The 23,647-nt window shown below is 35.3% G+C and overlaps 3 protein-coding genes across 3 annotated transcripts; all 3 read left to right on the forward strand.

Annotated features, from left to right (window-relative positions):
- Nucleotides 1-1,796: 1,796 nt before the first annotated feature.
- On the forward strand, nucleotides 1,797-4,541 carry LOC147403127 (GDSL esterase/lipase At4g16230-like). Its single transcript, XM_086437630.1, has 5 exons — nucleotides 1,797-2,440; nucleotides 2,530-2,660; nucleotides 3,296-3,541; nucleotides 3,650-3,905; nucleotides 4,003-4,541. The coding sequence occupies exons 1-5, from the start codon at nucleotides 2,185-2,187 to the stop codon at nucleotides 4,224-4,226; spliced, it is 1,113 nt and encodes a 370-aa protein (XP_086293756.1). The 5' UTR covers nucleotides 1,797-2,184; the 3' UTR covers nucleotides 4,227-4,541.
- Nucleotides 4,542-7,837: 3,296 nt separating this feature from the next.
- On the forward strand, nucleotides 7,838-13,069 carry ECHIA (enoyl-CoA hydratase/isomerase A). The gene is made up of 3 exons (XM_086438598.1): nucleotides 7,838-8,474; nucleotides 10,034-10,316; nucleotides 12,816-13,069. Exons 1-3 carry the CDS (start codon nucleotides 8,065-8,067, stop codon nucleotides 12,918-12,920), a joined length of 798 nt encoding a protein of 265 aa, XP_086294724.1. The 5' UTR covers nucleotides 7,838-8,064; the 3' UTR covers nucleotides 12,921-13,069.
- Nucleotides 13,070-14,540: 1,471 nt separating this feature from the next.
- On the forward strand, nucleotides 14,541-18,881 carry STS (stachyose synthase). The gene is made up of 4 exons (XM_086438599.1): nucleotides 14,541-17,057; nucleotides 17,182-17,359; nucleotides 17,621-17,988; nucleotides 18,106-18,881. Exons 1-4 carry the CDS (start codon nucleotides 15,567-15,569, stop codon nucleotides 18,682-18,684), a joined length of 2,616 nt encoding a protein of 871 aa, XP_086294725.1. The 5' UTR covers nucleotides 14,541-15,566; the 3' UTR covers nucleotides 18,685-18,881.
- The last annotated feature ends 4,766 nt before the right edge of the window (nucleotides 18,882-23,647 follow it).

Below are 23,647 nucleotides of genomic sequence, written 5' to 3' on the forward strand. Positions count from 1 at the left end.
AGAAATATCAAATTGAAAATCCAACACGAAAGATTTCTAGATTTCATAGAAAATCTCAGATTCAGGGGAGAAGCAAAAAAATATTGGACCTGATCCAAGGTTTTGAAAATGGACGGATGCCGAACTCCCAAATTTAAAGTTACATTTTAATGATAAAAAATAATAATTTCTAATTTCAATTTTCTTAAAGTTCATATAACTTTTTTTCCTCAACGTTCCCACGGAATCTGATCATGTTTTTGGATTCCACAAGGTGAGCTTCAACATGAGATTTGAAATCAAGTCAGTAAGGTTAGCCTTACTCTTTTAGTATTCAAATATTTTCTTAGAAGAACCCTTAAACGTGGACAGTCCAGTAGTTTGACAAAATACCGTACAGTTGCACGTCTGAATTTGTTTTCAGTAATTTTAAAAAAATACCACTTTTTTCAAAATTAATTATCTTTTACTAATTTTCCGATCTATTTAATAAGAATACATTTAATTTCTGTTTAAAAAAAATGAGAAATTTATCAAAATAGATAACTTTTCAAACTAATTTATCAAAACAGAGCACTATACATCTTATTTATCAAAACAGTAATCTACTGTTTTAATAAATATTTTATCTTATCAAAATGATAAAAATAATAATTTTCATATTTTTGCTATTGAAAATATCCTTTTTATTAGAAGAATAACACTGTATAAAATATATTTTGATCTCATGTTGGAAGAATTCTTCTCACAAAAAGAGTAATTTCGTTAGTAAAAATATGAAAATTACTATTTTTACCATTTTGATAAAATAAAATATTTATCAAAATAGTAAGATATATTATTTTGTTTTAATAAATAATCAATATGTCGTGCATGTTTTGATAAATTTGGCATAGAAAATTGTGTACTGTATTTTAGACATCTAATCAGACAAAAAACCACATGATATAATATTACATTTAATTTCTATTTTAAAGAATTGTGGATGGATCCGAAAAGAGGTATATAATTGCATTGAAGGGTAGTGTCAAACGGATCGATTTAGATCCCAAAAGGATGTCTTCTAACTAGGGGTTTCAATGAATCGATTCCTAAACTAATCAAAACCATTAAATTTATCAATTTAGATTCGTATAAGTTTTTAGAATCATGCTGGGGTGACATAGGATTTATTGTAATTCTCACAATTCTGACGTGGAGATGCATACATAATCGTAGATGATTTTTACTCGTATCACGTAGAAACACATCTATGGTTGTGTGCACATCCCATGTCAAACTTGTGAGAATCGCAGTAAATACCCTGTGTCATTCTAACATTTTCCAAAATTTTATTCCAATTCTCAAATTAATCGAATTGGAATTAGAACCATCAAATATATTTTATTCTTTTAATGATTTTAGTTCTTATTTTTGATTTTTATCGGTTCCGATTCTCAATCTGTTCAATCCTAAGAGACTCGTTCCAATCGGTTTGGTTTTGGACCCATAAATAAGGATGAAGTATCTTATTATCCAGGGAGGTAAGTCAGAAAGAAAGACAGAAGAAGTGAGTTAAAGACTTTGAGAGTACGTTATGGAAAATGAATCAAATGGCATTGAATCACTAGAAAATCATAGCCGTTGGTTTTGAATTTGTACAGCTTGTTAGGTTCTTTTGCAGGTCAAGAAATTAATTCTCTTACATATATTAAGCAAAGATAACCCGCCATTTTCACTATGCAACACAAAAATGATAGGTAAGTCTTGCTCTTGATCTTCCTTTTTTTAATTGGAATTTCCAAAAATTTAGCTCTCACAAGGGTTGAAACTGCTTTTGTTGCTCGATCATTAAATGTCCATTCTCCATCCCAACTACTTGTTTCACGTCAATTTTATCATTTAAAAGCCAAATTCTGCCATACTTTCGTGTCAAATCTGTTAAATTTTAAAGTAAATTTTCTAGAAGTTTTACATATAAAAAGATACTTGAACCAGTGATGGAGTTTCATGTTTCCTATCTCAAAGATTGAACCCATTATTCCAAAAATTTATTTCTCTAATTTCTGTGCTTTGTAAGTTCTTTAGTTACTCCTTTTGGCTCCTCCTTGGAAGTTTGAAGCACCCACATTGCACAACAAGTCTACTTTTTTCTCTCAGGAAACTCAAAATTATTAGAGTTTTTTTGTGTGTGTGTGTGTGTGTGTGTGGTTATTTATTGGATTTATGGTAATGGGTGTATTATCAAATCAACAATTTATTATTGGGATTTTATCCCCCATTGCTGCACTCTTGTTCTTGTTAAGTTATTGCTCGGCACAAGTTGTTCCAGCTTCTTTTATTTTTGGGGACTCCTTAGTTGATGCTGGAAACAATAACTACATTTATTCTCTCTCTAAGGCTAATTACAATCCCAATGGGATTGATTTCGGGCAGCCTACAGGGCGATTCACCAATGGAAGAACAATCGTTGACATTATAGGCAAGTCTTGTTGATCCATCTATTTTGATTCTTTCTTATTTTGCTTGCCCTTTTAATGTTGTGGAGTTTGTTTGAATTTGATTTAGCAGGTCAGGAATTAGGTTTGAAAAGCTTTGCTCCTCCTTACTTGTCCCCAACGACTGTCGGACGGTTGGTTTTGCACGGGGTTAATTATGCCTCTGGTGGATCTGGAATTCTTAATCATACTGGCAAGATCTTTGTAAGCTTTCTAACCCAAAATTTCAAATTTGGTTTTGAAAAATAGTAATCCAGTTTTCGTTCTTTTAAGAAATTTAACATTGTGAATTATCCATAAACGTGTTGTATGCGAATTCGTGTGGTAATAAATTGTCCAAGAAACAGTACTTCTCCATTCTTCTACAAATTTGATCTATCCTTGGTTAACTGTGGAAATTATTGTCGAGCCCAATTTGTTATTGTTTGTGATGCTTGATGGTATTGGTCAGCAAAGAGTACTGTTCATCGTTTAATACAATACTCTACTCATCGGCTGAGCACTAGTTTTTTCAAGGGTATTTTCATAATTTTGTTGGTATTATGTTAGTTATGTTTTCTTGGAGTATATATTTCTCTTTTAGGCAAAATAGTGTAATATGTAACTGCAAGTTTTCTCTTCATAGTGGAATTGATGTGATCTGTGGACTTACCTCAATCTTAAGGGAATCACATAAATATTTGTGTTTCTATGAGTGATTGCATCTTATTTTTTTTCTTCTTCTAATTCTTTGTTACTTTTTTTTTTTTTTTTTAACACAAGTTTCATTTATACAATGCTTATTTCCTTAATAGATCCCTACGTCATTGAGTGCAATTAACGATTTTCATTATGTATAGGGTGGACGAATCAACATGGACGCACAACTAGATAACTTCGCGAATACCAGGCAAGACATAATCTCAAGTATCGGTGCTCATGCGGCCGTGAAGCTTTTTAGACAATCTATCTTCTCAGTTACAATGGGCTCCAATGATTTCATCAACAACTACCTGACACCTATTGTCTCAGCCCCGGAACAAAAGTTGATTCCCCCTGAAACATTCGTGGATGCAATGATTTCAAAATACAGAATTCAACTAACAGTAATAATTCCTTATCACCCAAAAACCCCACCCCTTAGTTAATTTTACATAATTTCTTGAGTTTAATCAAACTTACATGTTTTTTTTCATTATTTTTTCCCACCATAGAGACTATATAATTTGGATGCTAGAAAGATTATTGTGACTAATGTGGGACCAATTGGGTGTATCCCATATCAAAGGGACTTGAATCCATTAGCTGGAGACGCCTGCGTTGCCTTCCCGAATCAGCTAGCCAGGTTATTCAACGACAGATTGAAGGACCTCATCACGGAGTTGCGCTCGAATTTTAAGGGATCTCAATTTTTATATGCAGATATTTACCATCTCGCATTTGAAGTCATCCAAAACTTCAATTCTAATGGTACGTGCATCAAATTGTAATGAACTTGGTTCACATTAGAATGGCTTGAATTCTACTTAAATCTTTCATGGGCTGAAATTGATTTTGTCGTAATTAGGTTTCGAGAATTCTAATTCTGCATGTTGTTATGCTGCGGGACAATTTGGAGGTTTGGTGCCATGCGGTCCAACGTCTAAAGTTTGTCTCGATCGATCGAAGTACGTGTTCTGGGACGCATTCCATCCTTCTGATGCCACTAATGTCATCATAGCGAAGCGACTGATGGATGGAGATTCTAGTGATATTTATCCGATTAATGTCCGAAGATTAGCCCAAGCTTGATTAAGATTCAAGCATTACCTTCGTTTTCATTTTGATATCTTAAAAAAAGATGATTATAATGTTAGAGATTAAGATGTATTATATTAAAAAGATGAGACATGCTGGAGTGACGAACCTCATATCACACTTCTTGACGACGTGAAAGTGGATAGGAAAACCATAAATGCTTTTTCACTCATTTGAAGTTCCTATCCACTTTCACATCAAGAAGTGCGATATGAGCTTCTAGCCTAAGATCATTTCAACATTACTCTAAAAATATATGATATCATCTCCTATTGAAATTTGTTTGAACTATTAATTGTCTGAGTGAAAATGTTTCCCTTTTGCATGTGCTTCTCCTACATAAATCTCATGGAGTGAGAAATTAATATCACAAGTCATAGTTTATACGTTGTTGAGTGAGTAATTGTTTGCTCACAGACCAAGACCATTTTGGCATGTGGCGTTGATGACGTAAGTAATAAGTAGGAAATTTCTCTCTCCTACCCACACTTCCATTGCTCAGAAATCTTTATTTTTAAATTTCAAATCTTAAAAAGTATTGACAATCAAACATTATAACCTTCTAGATTTCATAAAAAACTTCATAGCAAAAAAAAAAAACGAAAAAGAAAAAAATAATTTTATTTTTTATTTTTTTGAGCTTGATCAATGGTGATAAAAATGGATAATTACCCAGCACCCAAATTTAAAATTAAAATACAATGATGAAAAATAAGATTAATTTTTTTTTTTAATTCATAGAATTTCATCTTCTACAATATTTTTGTATTAGATCATATTTTTGAATGTGACAAGGTGGTCTTACTAGGAAATTTTGATTTTTTACCATTGGCAAGAGAGAAAATTTCTTTTATTATTGTTTATGCCATCAACGCCACATGTCAAAAAGGAGTTGGTCTGTAAGCAAACAATCACTCTTGTTGAGTACATTAAATGCATTAGGTTGTTTACAATGTAAATTAATGCACTTGGTAATTAAAAAAGAGTGGGGATCAGAACGTGTCCCATTCCTAACTAAGGTTAGGTGGCACCCTTGACCATATGGATATGTGGTCCATCCCTCTGTGAATCTACACATGTTGTCACGCCCTGGTCATGAGCCACTGGCTAACGTGGGGGGGCTACGTGGGGCCCGAGTCTGGCACGTGAGCCGTCACGTGTACGGGGTGGAAAGGCGGATGGGGTGTATGTTTAGTCCCACATCGCCCAGGAGTTGTCTAAGATCCTGGTCTATAAGGGACAAACCGTGTGTATATGGTATCGAGGCCTTTTGGACGTAAGCCCAAGAACAAAACCCCAGGCCTACGTGGCGGTCAATTGGGGACAATATTGGTACTGTAGTACATGGGGCGCGACAGAACTAATATTGTTCTCAGTTGACCGCCACGTGGGCCTGGGGTTTTGTTCCTGGGCTTACGCCCAAAAGGCCTCGGTCCTGGTATCAGAGTACGCAACGGCACGATATTGTCCTCTTTGGGCTGAACATGGGCCTCGCTCATTCCCCCTCAAGGTTTTGTTCCTGGCCCAAGCACCCACACTTGTCCAGGAGGCCTCGGTACCATATACACACGGTTTGTCCCTTATAGACCAGGATCTCAAACAACTCCTGGGCGATGTGGGACCAAACACACACCCCATCCGCCTTTCCACTCCGTACACATGACGGCTCACGTGCCAGACTCGGGCCCCACGTCAGCCAGTGGCGCATGACCAAGGCGTGACATTCACCCACCCTCACACAGAAAGCCGTCCTCGGCTCTGATACCATCTGTCGCGCTCCATGTGCTACAGTACCAATATTGTCCCCAGTTGACTGCCATGTGGGCCTGGGGTTTTGTTCTTGGGCTTACGCCCAAAAGGCCTCGGTACCATATACACACGGTTTGTCCCTTATAGACTAGGATCTTAGACAACTCCTGGGCGATGTGGGACTAAACACACACCCCATCCGCCTTTCCACCCTGTACAAGTGACGGCTCACGTGCCAGACTCGGGCCCCACGTAGCCCCCCCATGTCAGCCAGTGGCGCGTGACCAGGGCGTGACACATATGCAACGGTAGATAATAGCATTGTCTTAAGAATGATTTATAATCGTTGGATTTAAGTTCTTTTTCAAGAGCTTAGATCTAATAGTACAAGTTATCAAACACTATGATTTTTGGTACGCATGTTTACTAAGGAATGAACCACACATCCATATGATCAGTAGGTCCCAAAAAATACCACATGGCATAAAATGGTGTTCACCCAACATTGGTTAAGAATGGGACACCGTTTTGGATCCATACTCATACCCATTTTATTCCATGTGATAATTGGGGACCCACTGGCTATATGGATATGTGGTCCATCCCTTGGTGAATCTACACACAAAAATTAGTTTGATTGGCGATGTGCATCTATTGATAATAGCATTGTCTTAAGAATGATTTACTATCATTGGATTAAAACTCTTTTTTTTAAGAACTTAAATCTAGTGGATACAAGTTATCAAACACTTTGAGTTTTGGAAAGTAGGTTCACCAAGGGATGGACCACATATCTATATGGTCATTGGGTCCCCCGAAAATGCCAATTGGAGTAAAATGGGGTGCCAATTGACCTTGGTTAGGAACAAGACATAGTTTTGGATCCCTATCATCATAGTCCGCAAATGTCTTTTTCTATGAGAGAAAATATTATAAGCCCATCCTTTTATCATCATGAGGGAGTTTTGGGGAAACCCAAATTCATACAAAGATTACTTATTCGAAAGGATAATCTTCAAATACATTATATATATAATATTCAACAAATATTTAATTAAACAATTTCTTTTAATATATATATATATATACTATAATTATTATTTATTCAATAAGATAATCTTCAAATACATAATAAAAAATAAAAAATGTATATATTAAAAATATTTTGTTTCATTAAAGAACATTTTGAATTCAAGTCATTTTAATCGACCCGAACCCTATTGGAGTCGAGCCCAAGTCCACTAGAGACAATAGGGCTTAGGTGACTTAGACCCAATAGGGTACTAGAGCAGGTCTTGGAAGTACCTGTTTCTTTAGGGTCGGGTAAAGGCTCAATCAAGCCCCAACTTGAACCCGCCCATTGACAGCTTGTTAGCAAGAAAACTTGTGGCCCGGATTAGGTGGGTTTGGTTTGGTGTTATCTCAAATATTCACCATAGGTACTTATATTTAAATGAGACACATTTGCCTCACTAACTTAGTAAAGATTTTAAGCCTTACGAAGGGCCGTTTTGCTCAAATGGATTTCTATATTGATAATTCAACACTACAGCCCTTTAGATTTCATGGAAAAACTCATATCTAAAAATAAAATGAAAAAAAACTCATTTAAGCTTGATCGGTGTTGAAAATGCATGATTATTAAACTTTCACATAACTCTCAAATTTAAAATTAAAATTTAACGATAAAAAATATCTTTTTTCAGAAATTTTTTTTCTTCAAAGTTTATAAAATTTTGTGCTATACAATCTGAATCTTTGGATGATGGTGTTGGATGCCACAAGTTGAGTCCAACAAACTTTTAGTGAGGATGAAATCCTTAGTAACTTAGTTAGGCTAAATTATCCCCAGATTTAAATAGAGATAGCAAGGTCAAGCTTGCTTATCGGATTGATATTCGTCTTACTACGCTTGAAACTGAAAGTGGGGATAACGCTCATCGTCTGACAATAACATGACCAACCTTGTCATCGTCAACTCGACAAAAAATCGATAAAATCGAAGTCAGGATTCAGTATTAATGGTACTTCTTCCAAAACCCTAAAATCACTCTTCATCTTCTTCGATTGATCTTTAGGGCAAATGGACGAATCAACGCCAGAGAAACTGATTTTAATCGATCGAGAACCGAATGGAATAGCTTTTATAACAATCAATCGTCCAAAATCTCTAAATTCGTTAACCAAATCGATGATCACTGATCTTGCTAGAGCGTTCAAAAGATTGGATGGAGATGAATCAATCCGAGTGATTGTGTTATCTGGATCTGGGAGAGCGTTTTGTTCTGGTGTGGATCTGACGGCTGCGGAGGATGTGTTTAAGGGAGATGTGAAGGATATGGAGAAAGATCCAGTGTTTCAGATGGAAAGGTGTAGGAAACCGATTATTGGTGCCATTAGTGGGTTTGCTGTCACTGCTGGGTTCGAGATTGCGCTCTCTTGCGATATCTTGATCGCCACTAAAGGCACCAAATTCATAGACACTCATGCCAGGTTCAATTATTATTATTTTATTTTTTAAAATTTTGCAATTCTTTGTGAGTGTGTGTGAGATTGCACTTTCTTGCGACATCTTGATCGCCACTAAAGGCACCAAATTCATGGACATTCATGACAGGTTCAAGTTTTAATTTCTAATTTTGTGTGAGATTGCGCTCTCTTGCAATATCTTGGTCGCCACTAAAGGGCCAAATTCATGGACACTCATGCCAGGTTCTTTTTTTATTTTTTTATTTTTTTGGTTTAAAATTTTAATTTTGAGTGTGTCAATTGATACGAGCACTCCTTCTCTTGCCTATTTTGACTTAATAAACGAGAAATAAAACACAATTGGTTCACTTGGACGCATGGTTTTTAAACTCGGTATCGTGTCTCGTCTCTGCTCCGATACTGAGTCATCTCGGACGAGTTTTCCGATACGTTTGAGATGTCACGTGAGATAACTCAAAAAATTGAACTTGAGACGTAAAACCCGGTCAAAAAATGACTTTGTGAGTTGGTCTCGTTCAGCTCTGATACCGAGTTAACCCGGGCGATACGTCTCGGTCTCGAACAAGTTTAAAAACCATGCTTGAAGGCATGGTTTTAAAACTCGGTTTCACGTCTCATCTCATCCCGGCCCGATACCGAATCGTCTCAGGCAAGTTTTCCGATACATTTGAGACGTCTCGTGAGACAAATAAAAAAATTGAACGTGAGTCCTAAATCTCAGTCAAAAAATGACTTTGTGAGTTGGTCTCATTCAGCTCCGATACCGAGTTAACTCGGGCGATAGGTCTCGGTCTCAGTCTTGGATGATTTTAAAACCCATGCTTGGAGGGGAACCGTATCCTCCTAATTTCAAGAGAAATTTTAGATAAGTTAATAATTTGATAATTTCATTAATAGAAAGACATCTATTTAAATACAAACACTTCACATCCATGAAGAGGGTAACTACCCAATTCGTTGCCCACTCCTAAATCAGTTTCCTACCTAAGTCAAATACCTATCTAACTACCTACAATCCTATCTAATTGAGTAACTACCTACAACCCCACATCCCATTACAAAGTAATGATCTTATACATCTCAAGCTAACTTACTTAAGTCACTCATAGGTATTTGGCACACGATACACGTATCACTGAGATTGCACTCTCTTTCTATATCTCAGTCGCCACTAAAGGCGCCAATTCATGGACACTCATGCCAAGTTCAAATTTTAATTTTGTATGTGCGATTGTGCTCTCTTGCAAATTTTATGGACACTCATGCCAGGTTCAATTTTCTTTAGTGTGTATGTTTGCCCTTTCTTTAGATATCTTAATTGCGACTAAAGGTGCTAAATTCATGGACACTCATCCTAGATTGAATTTTTAATTTTGTGTGTGAGATTGTGCTCCCTTGTGATATCTTGGTCACCACTAAAGGCGCCAAATTCATGGTCACTCATGCCAGGTTCAAGTTGTTGTTGTTGTTTTAAATTATTTATTTTAATTTTTAATCTTTAATTTTCAAATTTTAAGTATGGAAAAGATGAACTAATGGATGGAAGTGAAATGGGTGATCAGGTTTGGGATTTTCCCATCATGGGGGCTGTCTCAGAAGCTCTCACGCATTATAGGACCAAACAGGGCTCGAGAAGTGTCGCTAACAGCGATGCCTATTACAGCAGAAATGGGAGAGAAGTGGGGTCTGGTGAACCACGTGGTGGAAGGAAGTGAGTTATTGAAGAAAGCTCGAGAAGTTGCAGAAGCCATTATAAGAAACAATCAGGATTTGGTATTGAGGTACAAGTCTGTTATAAATGATGGCCTCAAACTCGACTTGGGTCATGCTCTCTCCCTGGAAAAGGTGAGAATTTATTTAATTTTTGTGACATTAGTTTCTAAGATACGTTACCTTTTGTACTTAACTTTGATGTCGGTTCGAAATCCGCCTACCAATTGAATAGGAAACACTCTTGGGTCCAATGTCTCCATGAATTTTGACCATTTCCTTTGAGGACCTCACACTCAAATTCAATCTGATAGGTTATTTACAGCCTTGGATTTGAGCATTTTTTTTATGGGTAAGCTAGACTTGAACTAGCGACCTCAAAGTTGCTTTGCAATTTGTCAAACCAATTGAGCTAGTTTAAGCCCAATCATAAATTACAGGAACAGTGCCATGATTGAAAGGCTTCTTCTTCATCTTCTTTTTTTTTTGCCGGCTGGGGGGGGGGGGGGGGGGTTGCTCCAAAAGTTCATAGGGTAAGGAGCCTTAAGAGTGTACAAACAACACCTCAATTTTCCTATTAATTGACTGGTTAAGATAATTTAATGAGCAGTTCACAATTAGTAATAAATTGTTGTGATCATAGTTGCTGGCAAAATGATTTTGGTTGCGTTTCAATATATAGTTGTAGGGAAATGAGATCATGTAAGAAATGCTCGGGGAAATGCAACATGTAATATGTGACTCATTTCGCATGACGTTTTTGCATGTTTCTCAATATTTTTCACATGCTTCCATTTCCTAGTATGATCATCTAATTAGGTTGTGAAAACTGATTTATTAAGTATTCTTGGATGAATATTACATGAATCTTGATAGGATATTTATAGAAATTACATTAACCAAGATAAGGAAACTATCCTAACATAAATATTCTAATTTATTAAAACTTCCTAATGTAGAATATCTTAATTGATATTGCTACATATATTATTCTCCAACATTCACTTCCTTTTGAGATGAGATACATTGATATGAAACAATGTATCTCATGTATCATAATATGTTGCATCTGGTTCTCATACATAGGTTGACTTTGTTTCATGCCAAGGCATTCTTCAAAAAGGACATGTTGCATCATGACCTGGGAGCAGTGTTAAATAATCAAGTGTGGACTACAGGCGTGTATTTTTTCCTTTCTTTCTTTCTTTCCTTGTTTTTTTTTTTGTCTTGTTGATTGGGGGCTATCTCAGCCTCCTTTTCTCCTTTTCTTCATTAATAAAATTTATATTTATCAAAAAAAAAAAAAATCTTCTCGAAATGACCTACACTACCACCGTCCAGTTGCGATGACAAGGTTTCCTACACTACGAAGGATTACATTAGATTATTAAGATACAAATTTAGGAAAAGATGGATGCCATGCTTCTTGCAATTCCTGATGGAAGGGAGAGAATGGAAAAGGTTTATGGAGGATAAGATTTTGGAAAAAAATAGAAAGAAAGGATATGGAGGACTACGAATATTGCATTCAAGTAGTGGTTATAAATTTTTGCATCAAGAGATGGGGTAAAATGAGAGATGAAATGTCCCCAATAATTTGGTGGTGAAACCTAAAAGGGAAAAACTTAGTGTCTGTTAGCGAATAGGTGAAGGAATGTGGAACTTAGATGTAGAAATTATTGTGGAGGACAAACTTCTAGAGTTTTATGTGATCTACATGTATGTATGGAATAATTTTACAAGACACAACAATAAGATCAATCACGTTTTAAGGAGCTGAATGTTGGACTATCAAGAAACACCATACTCATTTTGGATGCATCGTAACAATTTAAGGGGAAAAAAATTATATCAAAAGTGAGTATATTCGTGAAAATTTTGTTGTAGCTTTTATAGAAGATAAAATAAGTAGAAGTCATTTGAGATGATTTAGTTAAGTGTAAAGAAGATCAATAATAACACCAACGAGAATGGGCATTTTTAAAGTCGAGGCCTATAAATGACATGGATGGAGATAGTAAGAAAAGATGTGGAGGAACATGACTTAACTGAAGACGTAGAGAATGACTATCTTTGGTGCAGACTGTAATTATACATTTTGTAATAGAAAATACGTCTCTAAAGAGAATTCTAATGACAATAAATACTGGAATAGATATCCTGTATGCGATCCATTGAGTGCCAAGTCTGAATTGCACATAAGCCATATGTCCAGGCATTAGCTCATGGATGAGTAGCCAGTTTTAGTATGGGCATATATATGATTTTTGTTAGATTTGGATCTTGTTTTGTAGGTTGTTTGTATATGATATTTTGGTTAGAGAGAAAAACCGAGGCTTTTTGTTGGATTATTTCATTTGGGTTTCTATATATAACGTATGATTTTCTTCCTGAAATCAAGTGTCAAAACTACCTTACAATACCAAAACCCACTATGATTTACATTGATTCGAAAAAATGGAAAATTTTGTGGGAGATCCTTACTCTTTTTAAGGTTTTCTCATCATCTTTTTATTTCCATCAATTAATTGGAGTAGTTAGTGTATGACTTCTTCTTTTGCCTCCCAAGTCCATCATGAATTTATTAATTATAAGTTTATCGTGATAAAAAAGGCTATTTTTTATTATTTTCAGGATAGAGCTCACAACTTTTACGATGGAATGTCGAAGGAACAGTTTGAGAAAATGCAGAAATTTATAGCAGGTCGGAGCTCAAACAAGCCTTCTTCCAAGATGTAGACCGAAACCTTTTTTTTTTTTTTTTGTTTCATCGAAAAAAAAGTAAATAAATTCTTATGCCACTTACGTGATAGAAACAATGAATAATTGTCTTGGTTGCACAAATTGCTTATCAGGAAAATAATCCATAACCTCTTCTAGTTGTATCATGGACACCTTCAGATATGTTTGCAGGTGCCAGCTAGCTTAGTTGGTTAAGTCGTATAAGATGATGTTAAAGACATGGGTTCAAGTCTCAACTCTTAAACAGGTTTACCTATCAAAAAACTAAAAAAGGTGAGCTTACTTGCACCCACTTTTTTAGGCATCTATACCAATTTTTTTTTTTTAATGACGAATTGATCCCATTAGTATTAGTAGTTGGATACATCATTATAAGTTTACAACTAACGATTTAAAATTGAAATCCTAAACTTTTACTTGTACCTTTTGGGAAGATGAAGAGAATTTCTAAGTTCTTTCGTTGATTTAGGTTCAAAAGGTTTTAAAAATCATTATTTCAAGTAATGGAAGTTGGTTATTATTGAAATATTGTTCCATTTTTAGGTTTTCTCTCTGATTTATTTCATTTGTTTGAACTTAAAAGAATGATTCTCAAAGAACTCAATCTAAAGAGGGAAATAACGCAAAATCAAATGATAACAATTCCGTTGGTTCGACACATTTGACTGTAACTGATTCTCTCTCTTTTTGTGTGAGAGAGAGAGAGGCTCGCCTTTGTCAATCGATAAATTTAAGATTAATGGTAAAATGACTCGCAAAAACTTAGTTCTAGATGTGGCAGTGCACAAAATCATAGATATTTTTCTTCAGTTTTGCGTGTCAGGTTATCATGCCTACAAATTTAAATTTGCTTTAACTTTGTATAGGTGAATCTTGTGTTAACTTTAAACATCTTTAGAAGCTGTGTTTTGAAAACCGGTCCAACCGGAATTCCTAACAAAATTGATTTGATAAACCGAATTTTGTGAGAACTTTTATTTATTTATTTATAAGAAATGATTATAATTTAGGAGATCGTAATTTTTTTTAATAAATACGGGTCAATCCAACCAAATTTGACAAATTTTTTTGTTTGGTTTTTAAAACATACTGAAACAACTTGCGTTAGGTTCTAAAACGAAAATGTGGATGGAGATGATGAAATCAGATATAACGAAAATTTTAATTAACAAAATATATCGTTGACCACGTAACCGGTAATGCATAGAGCTTCATCAAAGAATGAAGGCTATGAGATACATCAGAGAATGAAATGAAAGAGCCTTGAAAAAAAATTAAAATTCATCTTTGAATTTTAATTTTTAATTTTGGAATTTGGTAGTCATCCATTGTCAATACCTTTGATCAAGTTTAAAGGAATTTTTTTTAATTATTTTCTTTTGAATCTGAGTTTTTTTATGAAATTTAGAAGACTGTCATGTTCGATTGCCAATTTTATTGTCTTTGTGGGCCCAACAACCTTTAGTAAGATTTCAAATCTTACTAAATAATCATGCTAGCCTCATTCAATATATTCTAGAAGAATCTTATCCTTCATAAAAATAAAAATTAAATAAAAAGGTATTAAAAATCAAGACTTACGCACCCTTGGAATTAGGCCTTATCGTGGCGTGTATTGGGTGTGGGAGGACGGCTTGAATCCTCCACCCTGTGTGCGTACATCCGAACTCTTTTATTATTATAATTATATATTAATATAAGAGGGACAGATCATAAAGGAAGAGTCAGACTAGCCTTACACGTCTTACTAAGGCTCATCTGCAGTCAGACTAGCCTTGCATGTCTTACACGACTTTAAGATTTGTTATTCGTAACAAATCTTAAGATTCTGTTTTACGAATCTCGAGGTCTTGTTGGCGGTGGACTTAGTAAGACCTGTTTTTCTCACTAAGTTAGAGTGACTGTGTTTTACGACAAATCAAATTAAACATGACAAACAAGTTCTTCATGAGCTTAACTTTATAGTTATTTACATTCCCCACCCCATGATTTCAGCATTCGAAGCTTCAACATAATACGTGATTCTCCCAACTTTTTCTCCTGTGTACTCTGTCTCTTCTTATTCACGAATTTTCTGGTAAGTTTCTCACTAAACCATTAAAAAATTCAAAGAAGAAACAAAAATAAAATCAGTTAATGTCAACAAACCCACCAAGAAAAGTGGATGCATGTACGTATGCATGTATGTATGCATGCATGCCTACATGATAAATACATAAAAGAAGTTTTAGGATAAGAGTAAAAAAAACACAGATTTCCTAGAGATTAGTACAATCGATCCTTACTGTCACTTTGGTGGATAGCCTCAACCATGAGTTCTGACGAGTGTTTTTTTTTTCCCTCTATAAATAATTTGGTTCCCCCCTTGCTTTCTATGCTAGTGAACATCTCTCTTGAATGTCTTTTTGCCATCTTCTTCTGAGGTTCATCACTTCTTATTGTTCTTGATTTTCATAATCTGTCCTGATTTCAAATCTATCTAGTTCCTTAAGTCTGCTTTAGTTTATTTATTTTTATTTTTTTTCAACTTGTATAGCTCATTCAAACCTAAAACCAAGAATTCCGTAAGTCGTTAGATTTTGAATTTTGTAAATTTCCAATTTACGCCTAGTGATTCACCATTTCCTCTGTTTTCCTCTGTTCATGGCTCCAATGACCAATTCGAAAAACTCAGTTGTAGGTGTCATTCCAACCAAAAACACTAAAAAATATTTCGAATTATCTGACGGGAAGCTTAGTGTTGAAGGAGTCACTTTGCTCTCCGAAGTTCCTAACAATGTCTCTTTAAGTACCTTTTCTTCTATCTGTCACTCTTCTGATGCTCCATTTCCCCTGCTTCAACAAGTTCGTTCCATATCGTACAAGGGTGGGTTCCTTGGATTCAATAAAGATGAGCCGTCCTATAGGTTGATGAACTCATTGGGTAAACTCATCGATAGGAACTTTATTAGCATTTTCAGATTCAAGACATGGTGGTCTACTATGTGGGTTGGGAGTAGTGGGTCAGATTTACAAATGGAGTCACAATGGGTACTCTTAGATGTCCCAGAATTAAGATCCTATGTCCTTATTCTACCCTTAATTGAAGGGAAATTCAGGTCTGCCCTCCATCCGGGCGTTGATGGGAACGTCGTGATTTGTGCAGAGAGTGGTTCGAGTAAGGTGAAATCTTCATCTTTTAGTTCAATTGCCTATGTTCACATATCTAATAATCCTTATAACTTGATGAGGGAAGCTTATAGTGCAATTAGAGTCCATCTCGATACATTTAGGCTGTTAGAGGAGAAATCGGTCCCATCTTTAGTAGATAAGTTTGGTTGGTGTACTTGGGATGCGTTCTACTTGACAGTAGAACCTACTGGTGTCTGGCATGGAGTGAAGGAATTTGTCGAGGGTGGTATCCCACCAAGGTTCCTTATAATCGACGATGGATGGCAAAGTGTTAACTTGGACGGTGAGGATCCTTTCGAGGATGCAAAGAACCTTGTCTTGGGTGGGAGTCAGATGACAGCCAGGCTTTATAGGTTAAGGGAGTGTGAGAAGTTTATGAAATATAAGAGTGGGACCATGATGAGTGCAAACTCCCCATCGTTTGATCCCAAGAGACCGAAGATGTTAATCGCAAAGGCAATCGAGGTCGAGCATGCAGAGAAGGCCCACAACAAAGCAATCAAATCAGGGTTCACTGATTTATCTGGGCTTGTATCAAAGATCGAGGTTACGAAGCGAGAGTTGAACGAGGCGTTTGACGGAGACAACGGTAGTCGTAGTGTTTCGAGTGGTGGGAACGAAGGGTGTGGAAGTTGTTGCTGTACTTCAAAAGATGTTGGGATGAAGGCTTTTGTTAAGGACTTGAGAACAAAATTTAAAGGGTTAGATGATGTTTATTTGTGGCAAGCTCTATGTGGTGCTTGGGGTGGAGTTAGGCCTGGTGCAACACATCTTAAATCGAACGTGGTTCCCATTAGAATCTCTCCTGGACTTGATGGGACAATGGAGGACCTCGCTGTAGTGAAGATCGTTGAAGGTGGAATTGGTCTTGTTCATCCTGATCAAGCAATTGATTTTTATGATTCGATGCACTCTTATCTTGCCAATGTTGGAATAACAGGAGTTAAAGTGGATGTCATACATGTAAGCTTCCTCGTCTTCTATCTATTTATCTATATATGCAATATATATCTATATACATATATGTATGTATGTACACGTATTTACGTTATGTATGTGAGCATGAAAGCGGTTTTGGGTGATGCAGACACTCGAATACGTTTGTGAAGATTATGGAGGGCGAGTCGAGCTTGCAAAAGCTTATTACAATGGGCTAACAAAGTCCTTGATCAAGAACTTCAATGGAACAGGACTGATCTCAAGTATGCAACAATGCAACGATTTCTTCTTCCTTGGGACAAAGCAGATATCAATGGGAAGAGTGGGCAAGTATTCCAAATCAAAATCAATTCTCTACTTTTAGTCATTTTGTTGAGAGAAACTATTGGGTTTTTTTTTTTTTTTTTTTTTTTTTGAGTCTAGAATTCAATTCTTTGCCATAATCCAATGTTACATTTTGTTGATATTATAAAAGAGATTCTTCCATACCTAGAATATAACAAGTCGAATAGAACCATCCTACAGTTTGATAATTTTGATTCATTAAGTCCAACAATCAACAATTAATTATGTTGGTCTCACTATAGGTGATGACTTCTGGTTCCAAGATCCAAATGGGGATCCAATGGGTGTCTACTGGTTACAAGGTGTCCATATGATCCATTGTGCATATAACAGCTTATGGATGGGTCAGATCATACAACCAGATTGGGACATGTTTCAATCCGATCACCAAAGCGCAAAGTTTCACGCGGGTTCTAGGGCCATCTGTGGTGGACCCGTTTACGTAAGTGATTCTGTGGGTGGGCACAATTTTGATCTCTTAAAGAAGTTGGTGTACCCCGATGGAACCATTCCCAAATGCCAACATTTTGCTCTCCCTACAAGAGATTGCCTCTTCAAGAACCCTCTCTTTGACAACAAGACTACTCTCAAGATTTGGAATTTAAACAAGGTACCGTCAGTCGACTCAAGTCAATGTTCTTATAGGGTCACAAGTTTTTCGCCTTCAGTTTTATTTTTATGATATATATGTTTAATGCAAGCTCATGACTTATAATTGGTTTTATAGTTTGGAGGTGTCGTCGGTGCATTTAACTGCCAAGGAGCTGGTTGGGACCCTAAGGAGCAAAGGATCAAAGGCTACTCCCAATGTTACAAACCTATGTCTGGCACCGTGCACGTTAGTGACATCGAATGGGACCAAAAGGAAGAAACAACCAACATGGGTGAGGCTGAAGAATATGCGGTCTACTGCGACCAGTCCGAGGAACTACACTTGGTGACTCCTAAATCAGATGCCATTCAAATGACTATCGAACCATCTTCATTCGAAATTTTCAGCTTTGTGCCAATTAAAAAGCTCGGTCCCACGATTAAATTTGCTCCAATTGGGCTAACAAACATGTTTAACAATGGAGGAGCCATTCAAGAAGTGGAGTACCAAAGTGGGATTGAAGTTGAGATCAGTGTGAATATTAGGGTTAAAGGTGAAGGGAAGTTCTTAGCTTACTCAAGTTGTTCTCCTAAAAAATGCTACTTGAATGGGGATGAAGTGGGTTTTAAGCGATTGGTTGATGATAAGCTGACCTTGAACCTTCCTTGGATAGAAGGGTGTGGTGGCATATCTGACGTGGGCATTCTCTTTTGAGTTTGAATTTTTTTTTTTTTTTTTTTTCCTTCTTTGCTTGGCTTGATGGGGGTGGTTAAGGAAGTATTTAAATATTGGTGGCAAATCAGTAATTTTAGTATTCATCTTTATTTTCATAGGGGTCCTTATTTCAGCCATATATTTGGTTTGTTGAAAATGAAGTATTGGAGTTATTAATAATATTATGGTTTGAAGTTTACAATTATATAGCTGAACATTTAACAACTAACGTGAAGATTGTTCCTATTATTCTAATAGTTCCTTGGTTTGAACCTCTTATGCTAAATTAGTGACATACCCTTACTTTGGACTGTCATGGGATGCTAACAAAAATGACTTCAATACCCTCATCTTCAACCGCTTGTCAAATATTCTTGTTTTTCCTGAGAACCCATGTTTCTCTTCCACCTCTCTCTCCAATTAACCTTCAAACCTCCAATGATTTTTTTTTTTTTTTTTTTGTGTTAATTTGAAGCTGATGGTTATTAAAAAATAAAAAATAAAAATCAAGAATTTTTTACAAGAGATTGAAGAGGTTAAATACATTTAATTGAAGAGATTTAAAAAACGAAAATAAAAAGAAAAAATCCCAGAAGTTGAAGACAATGGGTTTTGGGTTCAAGACGGGGACAATTCGAATATTTTTTATGATCTTTTATGGAATATCAAAGTCAAGAATATCTCATGAGTTTGAAAACCTGGGTGTATGTCTAATTCTCACTATAAAAAATCATAGAGCACCTCAAAATTAGGGTTGGCAACAGGTCGGATGCAGGGTGAGTAAGACTTTTACTAACTCCATACCTGAATTGAAACATACACACCCATATCCGATTTCTTACCCAAATTTTAGAATAATACTCAAATTCAAATTTTGATCTAAATTTTAAGTGGATAATCATATTCGATTTCTTTACCTATTCTTGAATCACCAAAATTTGTACCTTCTCATCTGAATTTTTTCTACTTTAATAATAAATTAATTATTTACATATAAAATGTGAAATTATACTTTTGTTGCCGGGTAAATGGGTAATCAAGTAGGATATGATGTATATTTATGTCTGACCCTACAAATTTTTGAGTAAATGGGTATCAGATAATATTATCCAAATTCTTAATCGAGTAGAGAAATCTTGCCCATACCCATTGCCAGCCCTACTCAAAATAACGTTAAGCTTTAATTTGTAACCAAGTATGCAACTCTCACATAGGTTTATCCTTCCTTGACTCTATAAAAATATCCCAAATCAACAATGTCGGCTCAATCCTCCAAGGTTTAAAAAGGTCTGATTCTTAATTGGGCCACAACTTAGAGCTCCACGTGTAATCAGCTCATAGACTTTTTCCTCACATCACTCATAGGCTCTCGACTGTGTAATACGTGCACTAATGAGAGTAGTTTTGTAAATTAGGGATGCCCTCGACACAAATGGGCTAACTATAAGAATATATTTGACAATCCATTTTGCTGTGACACGACCAAGTTGTCTACTTAGCTAAGTTGGTAAGGCATAGGGAGTGTTTGATTCCACAACAAAACTTGTTGAACCGACTTTCAGACTAACTACTAATGATACAAATATACACGGTGTCTTAATATTCACATCATCTAATGAGATAAACAAAATGTCTTGAAGGATATTTTGAAAATCACGGCCTAATCAATCAGAATTTTATAGATTTTAATTAAAATAATTTAAAAAAATAATAAACTGAATTTAATAGACTGTCTCGTCCAAGACAATTCCGCCGCCATCAAACAAATCCAATGGCTGAGATGGGAAGAGCGAGCATACCCGGAAGATATTTCTATTGATTCTCCACAAAAATAGATGGTTAAAGAACCTCCAAATTCCCTTAAAAGAATACTTTTTTTTTTGTCCCATCTTAACAATATGTTTGATGGATTGTTGGAAAATCCAAGATTAAAACAAAAACAAAACAAAAAAAGAAAGGAGGGACTAAGACGCTAAATCTCTGTACTCGAGATTCCAGAACCTTAGCTCCTTATTTGTTTCAAACTTTTTCTTTTTAATAATGTTTGTTATACTTTTGGGTGTTTAAGCTTCAAAGAAGGGGTTAAGGTACCAATAATAAAATCGATTCAACAATGAACAACTAAGAACAAATTAAAGCAGAGATGAGACGATCTACGACTTTCTAGTTTTGTGGTTGGCTTTGAGACATGCCGACATGGGGATGAAAAACTCACCGACAATGATATAAAGCTTCCCCAAGTGTGTTAAGATTTTAAAAAAAGCATAATCACATTAATAACTAACCGTCCACGTATGAAGACTCTAGAAGATGACCTGATTCGGAATTTTATTATTAAAATCTTTTATCTATATGTGTATGATCCCCATGCCTAATCATCACTACATCATGTATAGATGATGATAAGTCATACACTATTCTAAATTGAAGTGACAAATCGCTCATTATTTGTGGATCTTTAGAAGAGTCCCAATCCCACTCAGGGTGGAGGATTGAAACTCTTTCCCACACCTCAACACATACCACATATATCACAATTCAAGACATCGATGCCTAAAATATCTCCTTTTTAAAAGTTTCTTGGATTATGGCCTATGTGGCATGTGTGAGGTGTGGAAGGAGGGTGGGTTTCAATCCTCCACGCTAAGTGCATCCAATCTGGATTCTATTTAGAAAGCATATAAGACTTACTTATGTTATTTGTGTTGTTGATGATTTTCTTTATTTATTATTATTTTCTTTTATTCGTTTTCTTGAATTTTTTTGCATCCCAAGTTAAAGATTGGAGCTTTTTTAACACACGAGACAAACCAACTTGTTATTGATTTAATTTGATTTCTATAAGAGAATATAATGCATCATATTATAATGAATGAAATATATTATATCATTATTAATATATCTCATCACAAAATAAAGGTAGTAACGAAAAATAATATATGTAACAATATCAATTAGGATAATCTATATTAGAAAGTATTAATAAATTATAATGTTTATATTAGGATAATTCCATGTCTTGATTGATGTAATCATTATAAATACTCTATTAGGATTCATGTATTATTCATCCAAGAATTTTCAATAAAATTAAATCTCTTCAATTTTCACTTAACTGTGCTAGGTCGTAAGTGTAAAAAGATGAAATAGTAAATGTAACTTTTAACCTGAATCCCATTTTAATGTTTGTGCTAAAAATGACGAGTAAATTTCATTTTTACACATTAATAGGAGTTATAATTTCCTGATTTTTTTTAAAACTAGAGATAGAATTCTTGAAAGAATAATTCCAAATCATGATCCAAAATGATAAGGTATCAAATCTTTAGTGAAATATATATCATGACTCTGGCACAATGTTCAATTCGTCCCTTTACTTGGTTGTGGTGTACCTATTAATATTAATTGAATAATATTTTTTTGTGTGTGTGTGTGTTAGGGGGGATTGCATGTATCCCGAGGACTTGGGCGAGATATGGTGCTTTAAGCGGCCAGTTGCTTCGTCCCTACTAGTCAAATGTTTGGAGGAGGAAAAAGAGAAGTCCAAAAATACTATTTCCACTAAAATAAACAACGAAAAAGAAACCCTTTTGAATATAATCCTTCCATGCGGCACAAAGTGGACAGGTCCACACCATCATATACAATTAGGTGGTCAAGTGTAGGAGATTTCAACAACATCCTTGATGATATTTATAAAATTAGTAGATATTTGATCACTTTGACTCATCTGGGATCTTCAAAGAACCATCTTATATCCATAAAAATAAAAATAAAAATAAAAAGGATAAAGTATATAAACATTGGTTTAACAACCTTATCCAAAATTAATGTCAATGTCACCACTCTATTTAACTTGTTGTTTAAGCTTCTAATAAGGTTAAGCTACCAATAATAAAACCAATTCAACCATGAAGAAACTAGAACAAAATAGAGATGAGATGATCATCTATCTATGACTTCTTTGTTCTGTTATTCTGTTATTGGCATTAAGATATGGGGACATTCTAGATGATGTAAGGGTGTGGGCCTATGGCCGACTAAAATCTCACCGACCAAGATATAAAGCTTCCGCACTAAGACTTAAAAAGACATTTAATAACTAACCGTCCAAATATGAAGACTAGAGAAAATTAGCTGAGAGGTTTTGATTATTAATAGTTTTTTTGAGAATATATATGTATGATCCCCGTGATAAAATCTACATGATAATCAAATTGCCACGAATTCACAAATAATTCGTGGCACTATATGTTGTGCCACGAATTCATAAACACAGCCATGTGTGGTCTTTACATTTTAGTAAATTGTTTGAAGTAATACTGCTTTTAACCTAATCACTAATCAATTTGAGCTTTTCTGTGAATTTGGCTTAGCGAGAAATTCATTTAGGACTCCGGTCTAAAACTCGTCCCATACCAGGAATCCAATCAGACAGACCACAAATTCTAAGGGGTATATCCCAATCAAAAGATCAAACTTGGAGACCACAGTAGAGAACCCAACCCTGTGGTTCTATAATATTAATGCCAGAAATTTTTATACTAACTGAATTTAGAAATAGAGCTGCTATTGCCACACCAACTTTTGCTAATGCCACCCCATGTTTGTGCTAATTCTTTAATGATTGATTTACTTATGAATTGAGGGGTGACATTAGCAAAAGTTGGTGTGTCAATAGAATCTCTCTAGTTTAAAATTGATGGATTACGTTAAAATTATCTCTTGGTAGTACAAGGACTCTATTGAAATTGGATAGCTTAGGTCAATCTTTCTTTGATCTAATCATTTGGTTCCTTCTTTTAAAAAGTGTTGTAGTTCATCTAAAATTTTATACATATAAATTAGGAAAATGTTCAGCATCCCCTATTAGTTACCCTACATGAATGGGTTGATTTTTTGTGATGATAATCTCTATGATGAAAAGATCATCGTCATCAAAAATCAATCCATTCTGAAAATT

This window comes from Akebia trifoliata, chromosome 4 (genome assembly GCF_017979445.1).
Source record: "Akebia trifoliata isolate Shusen 1 chromosome 4, ASM1797944v1, whole genome shotgun sequence".
Lineage (NCBI taxonomy): Eukaryota > Viridiplantae > Streptophyta > Magnoliopsida > Ranunculales > Lardizabalaceae > Akebia > Akebia trifoliata.

Bases quoted from the DNA above. Each gene is read 5' to 3' on its own strand.
- LOC147403127 (XM_086437630.1), top strand. From the start codon at position 2,185: ATGGTAATGGGTGTATTATCAAATCAACAATTTATTATTGGGATTTTA. The intron at 2,661-3,295 runs GTAAGCTTTCTA...CATTATGTATAG, and splicing joins ATCATACTGGCAAGATCTTT to GGTGGACGAATCAACATGGA. The intron at 3,542-3,649 runs GTAATAATTCCT...TTCCCACCATAG, and splicing joins AATACAGAATTCAACTAACA to AGACTATATAATTTGGATGC.
- ECHIA (XM_086438598.1), top strand. From the start codon at position 8,065: ATGGACGAATCAACGCCAGAGAAACTGATTTTAATCGATCGAGAACCG. The intron at 8,475-10,033 runs GTTCAATTATTA...ATGGGTGATCAG, and splicing joins TTCATAGACACTCATGCCAG to GTTTGGGATTTTCCCATCAT. The intron at 10,317-12,815 runs GTGAGAATTTAT...TATTATTTTCAG, and splicing joins ATGCTCTCTCCCTGGAAAAG to GATAGAGCTCACAACTTTTA.
- STS (XM_086438599.1), top strand. From the start codon at position 15,567: ATGGCTCCAATGACCAATTCGAAAAACTCAGTTGTAGGTGTCATTCCA. The intron at 17,360-17,620 runs GCAAGTATTCCA...GTCTCACTATAG, and splicing joins GATATCAATGGGAAGAGTGG to GTGATGACTTCTGGTTCCAA. The intron at 17,989-18,105 runs GTACCGTCAGTC...TTGGTTTTATAG, and splicing joins AGATTTGGAATTTAAACAAG to TTTGGAGGTGTCGTCGGTGC.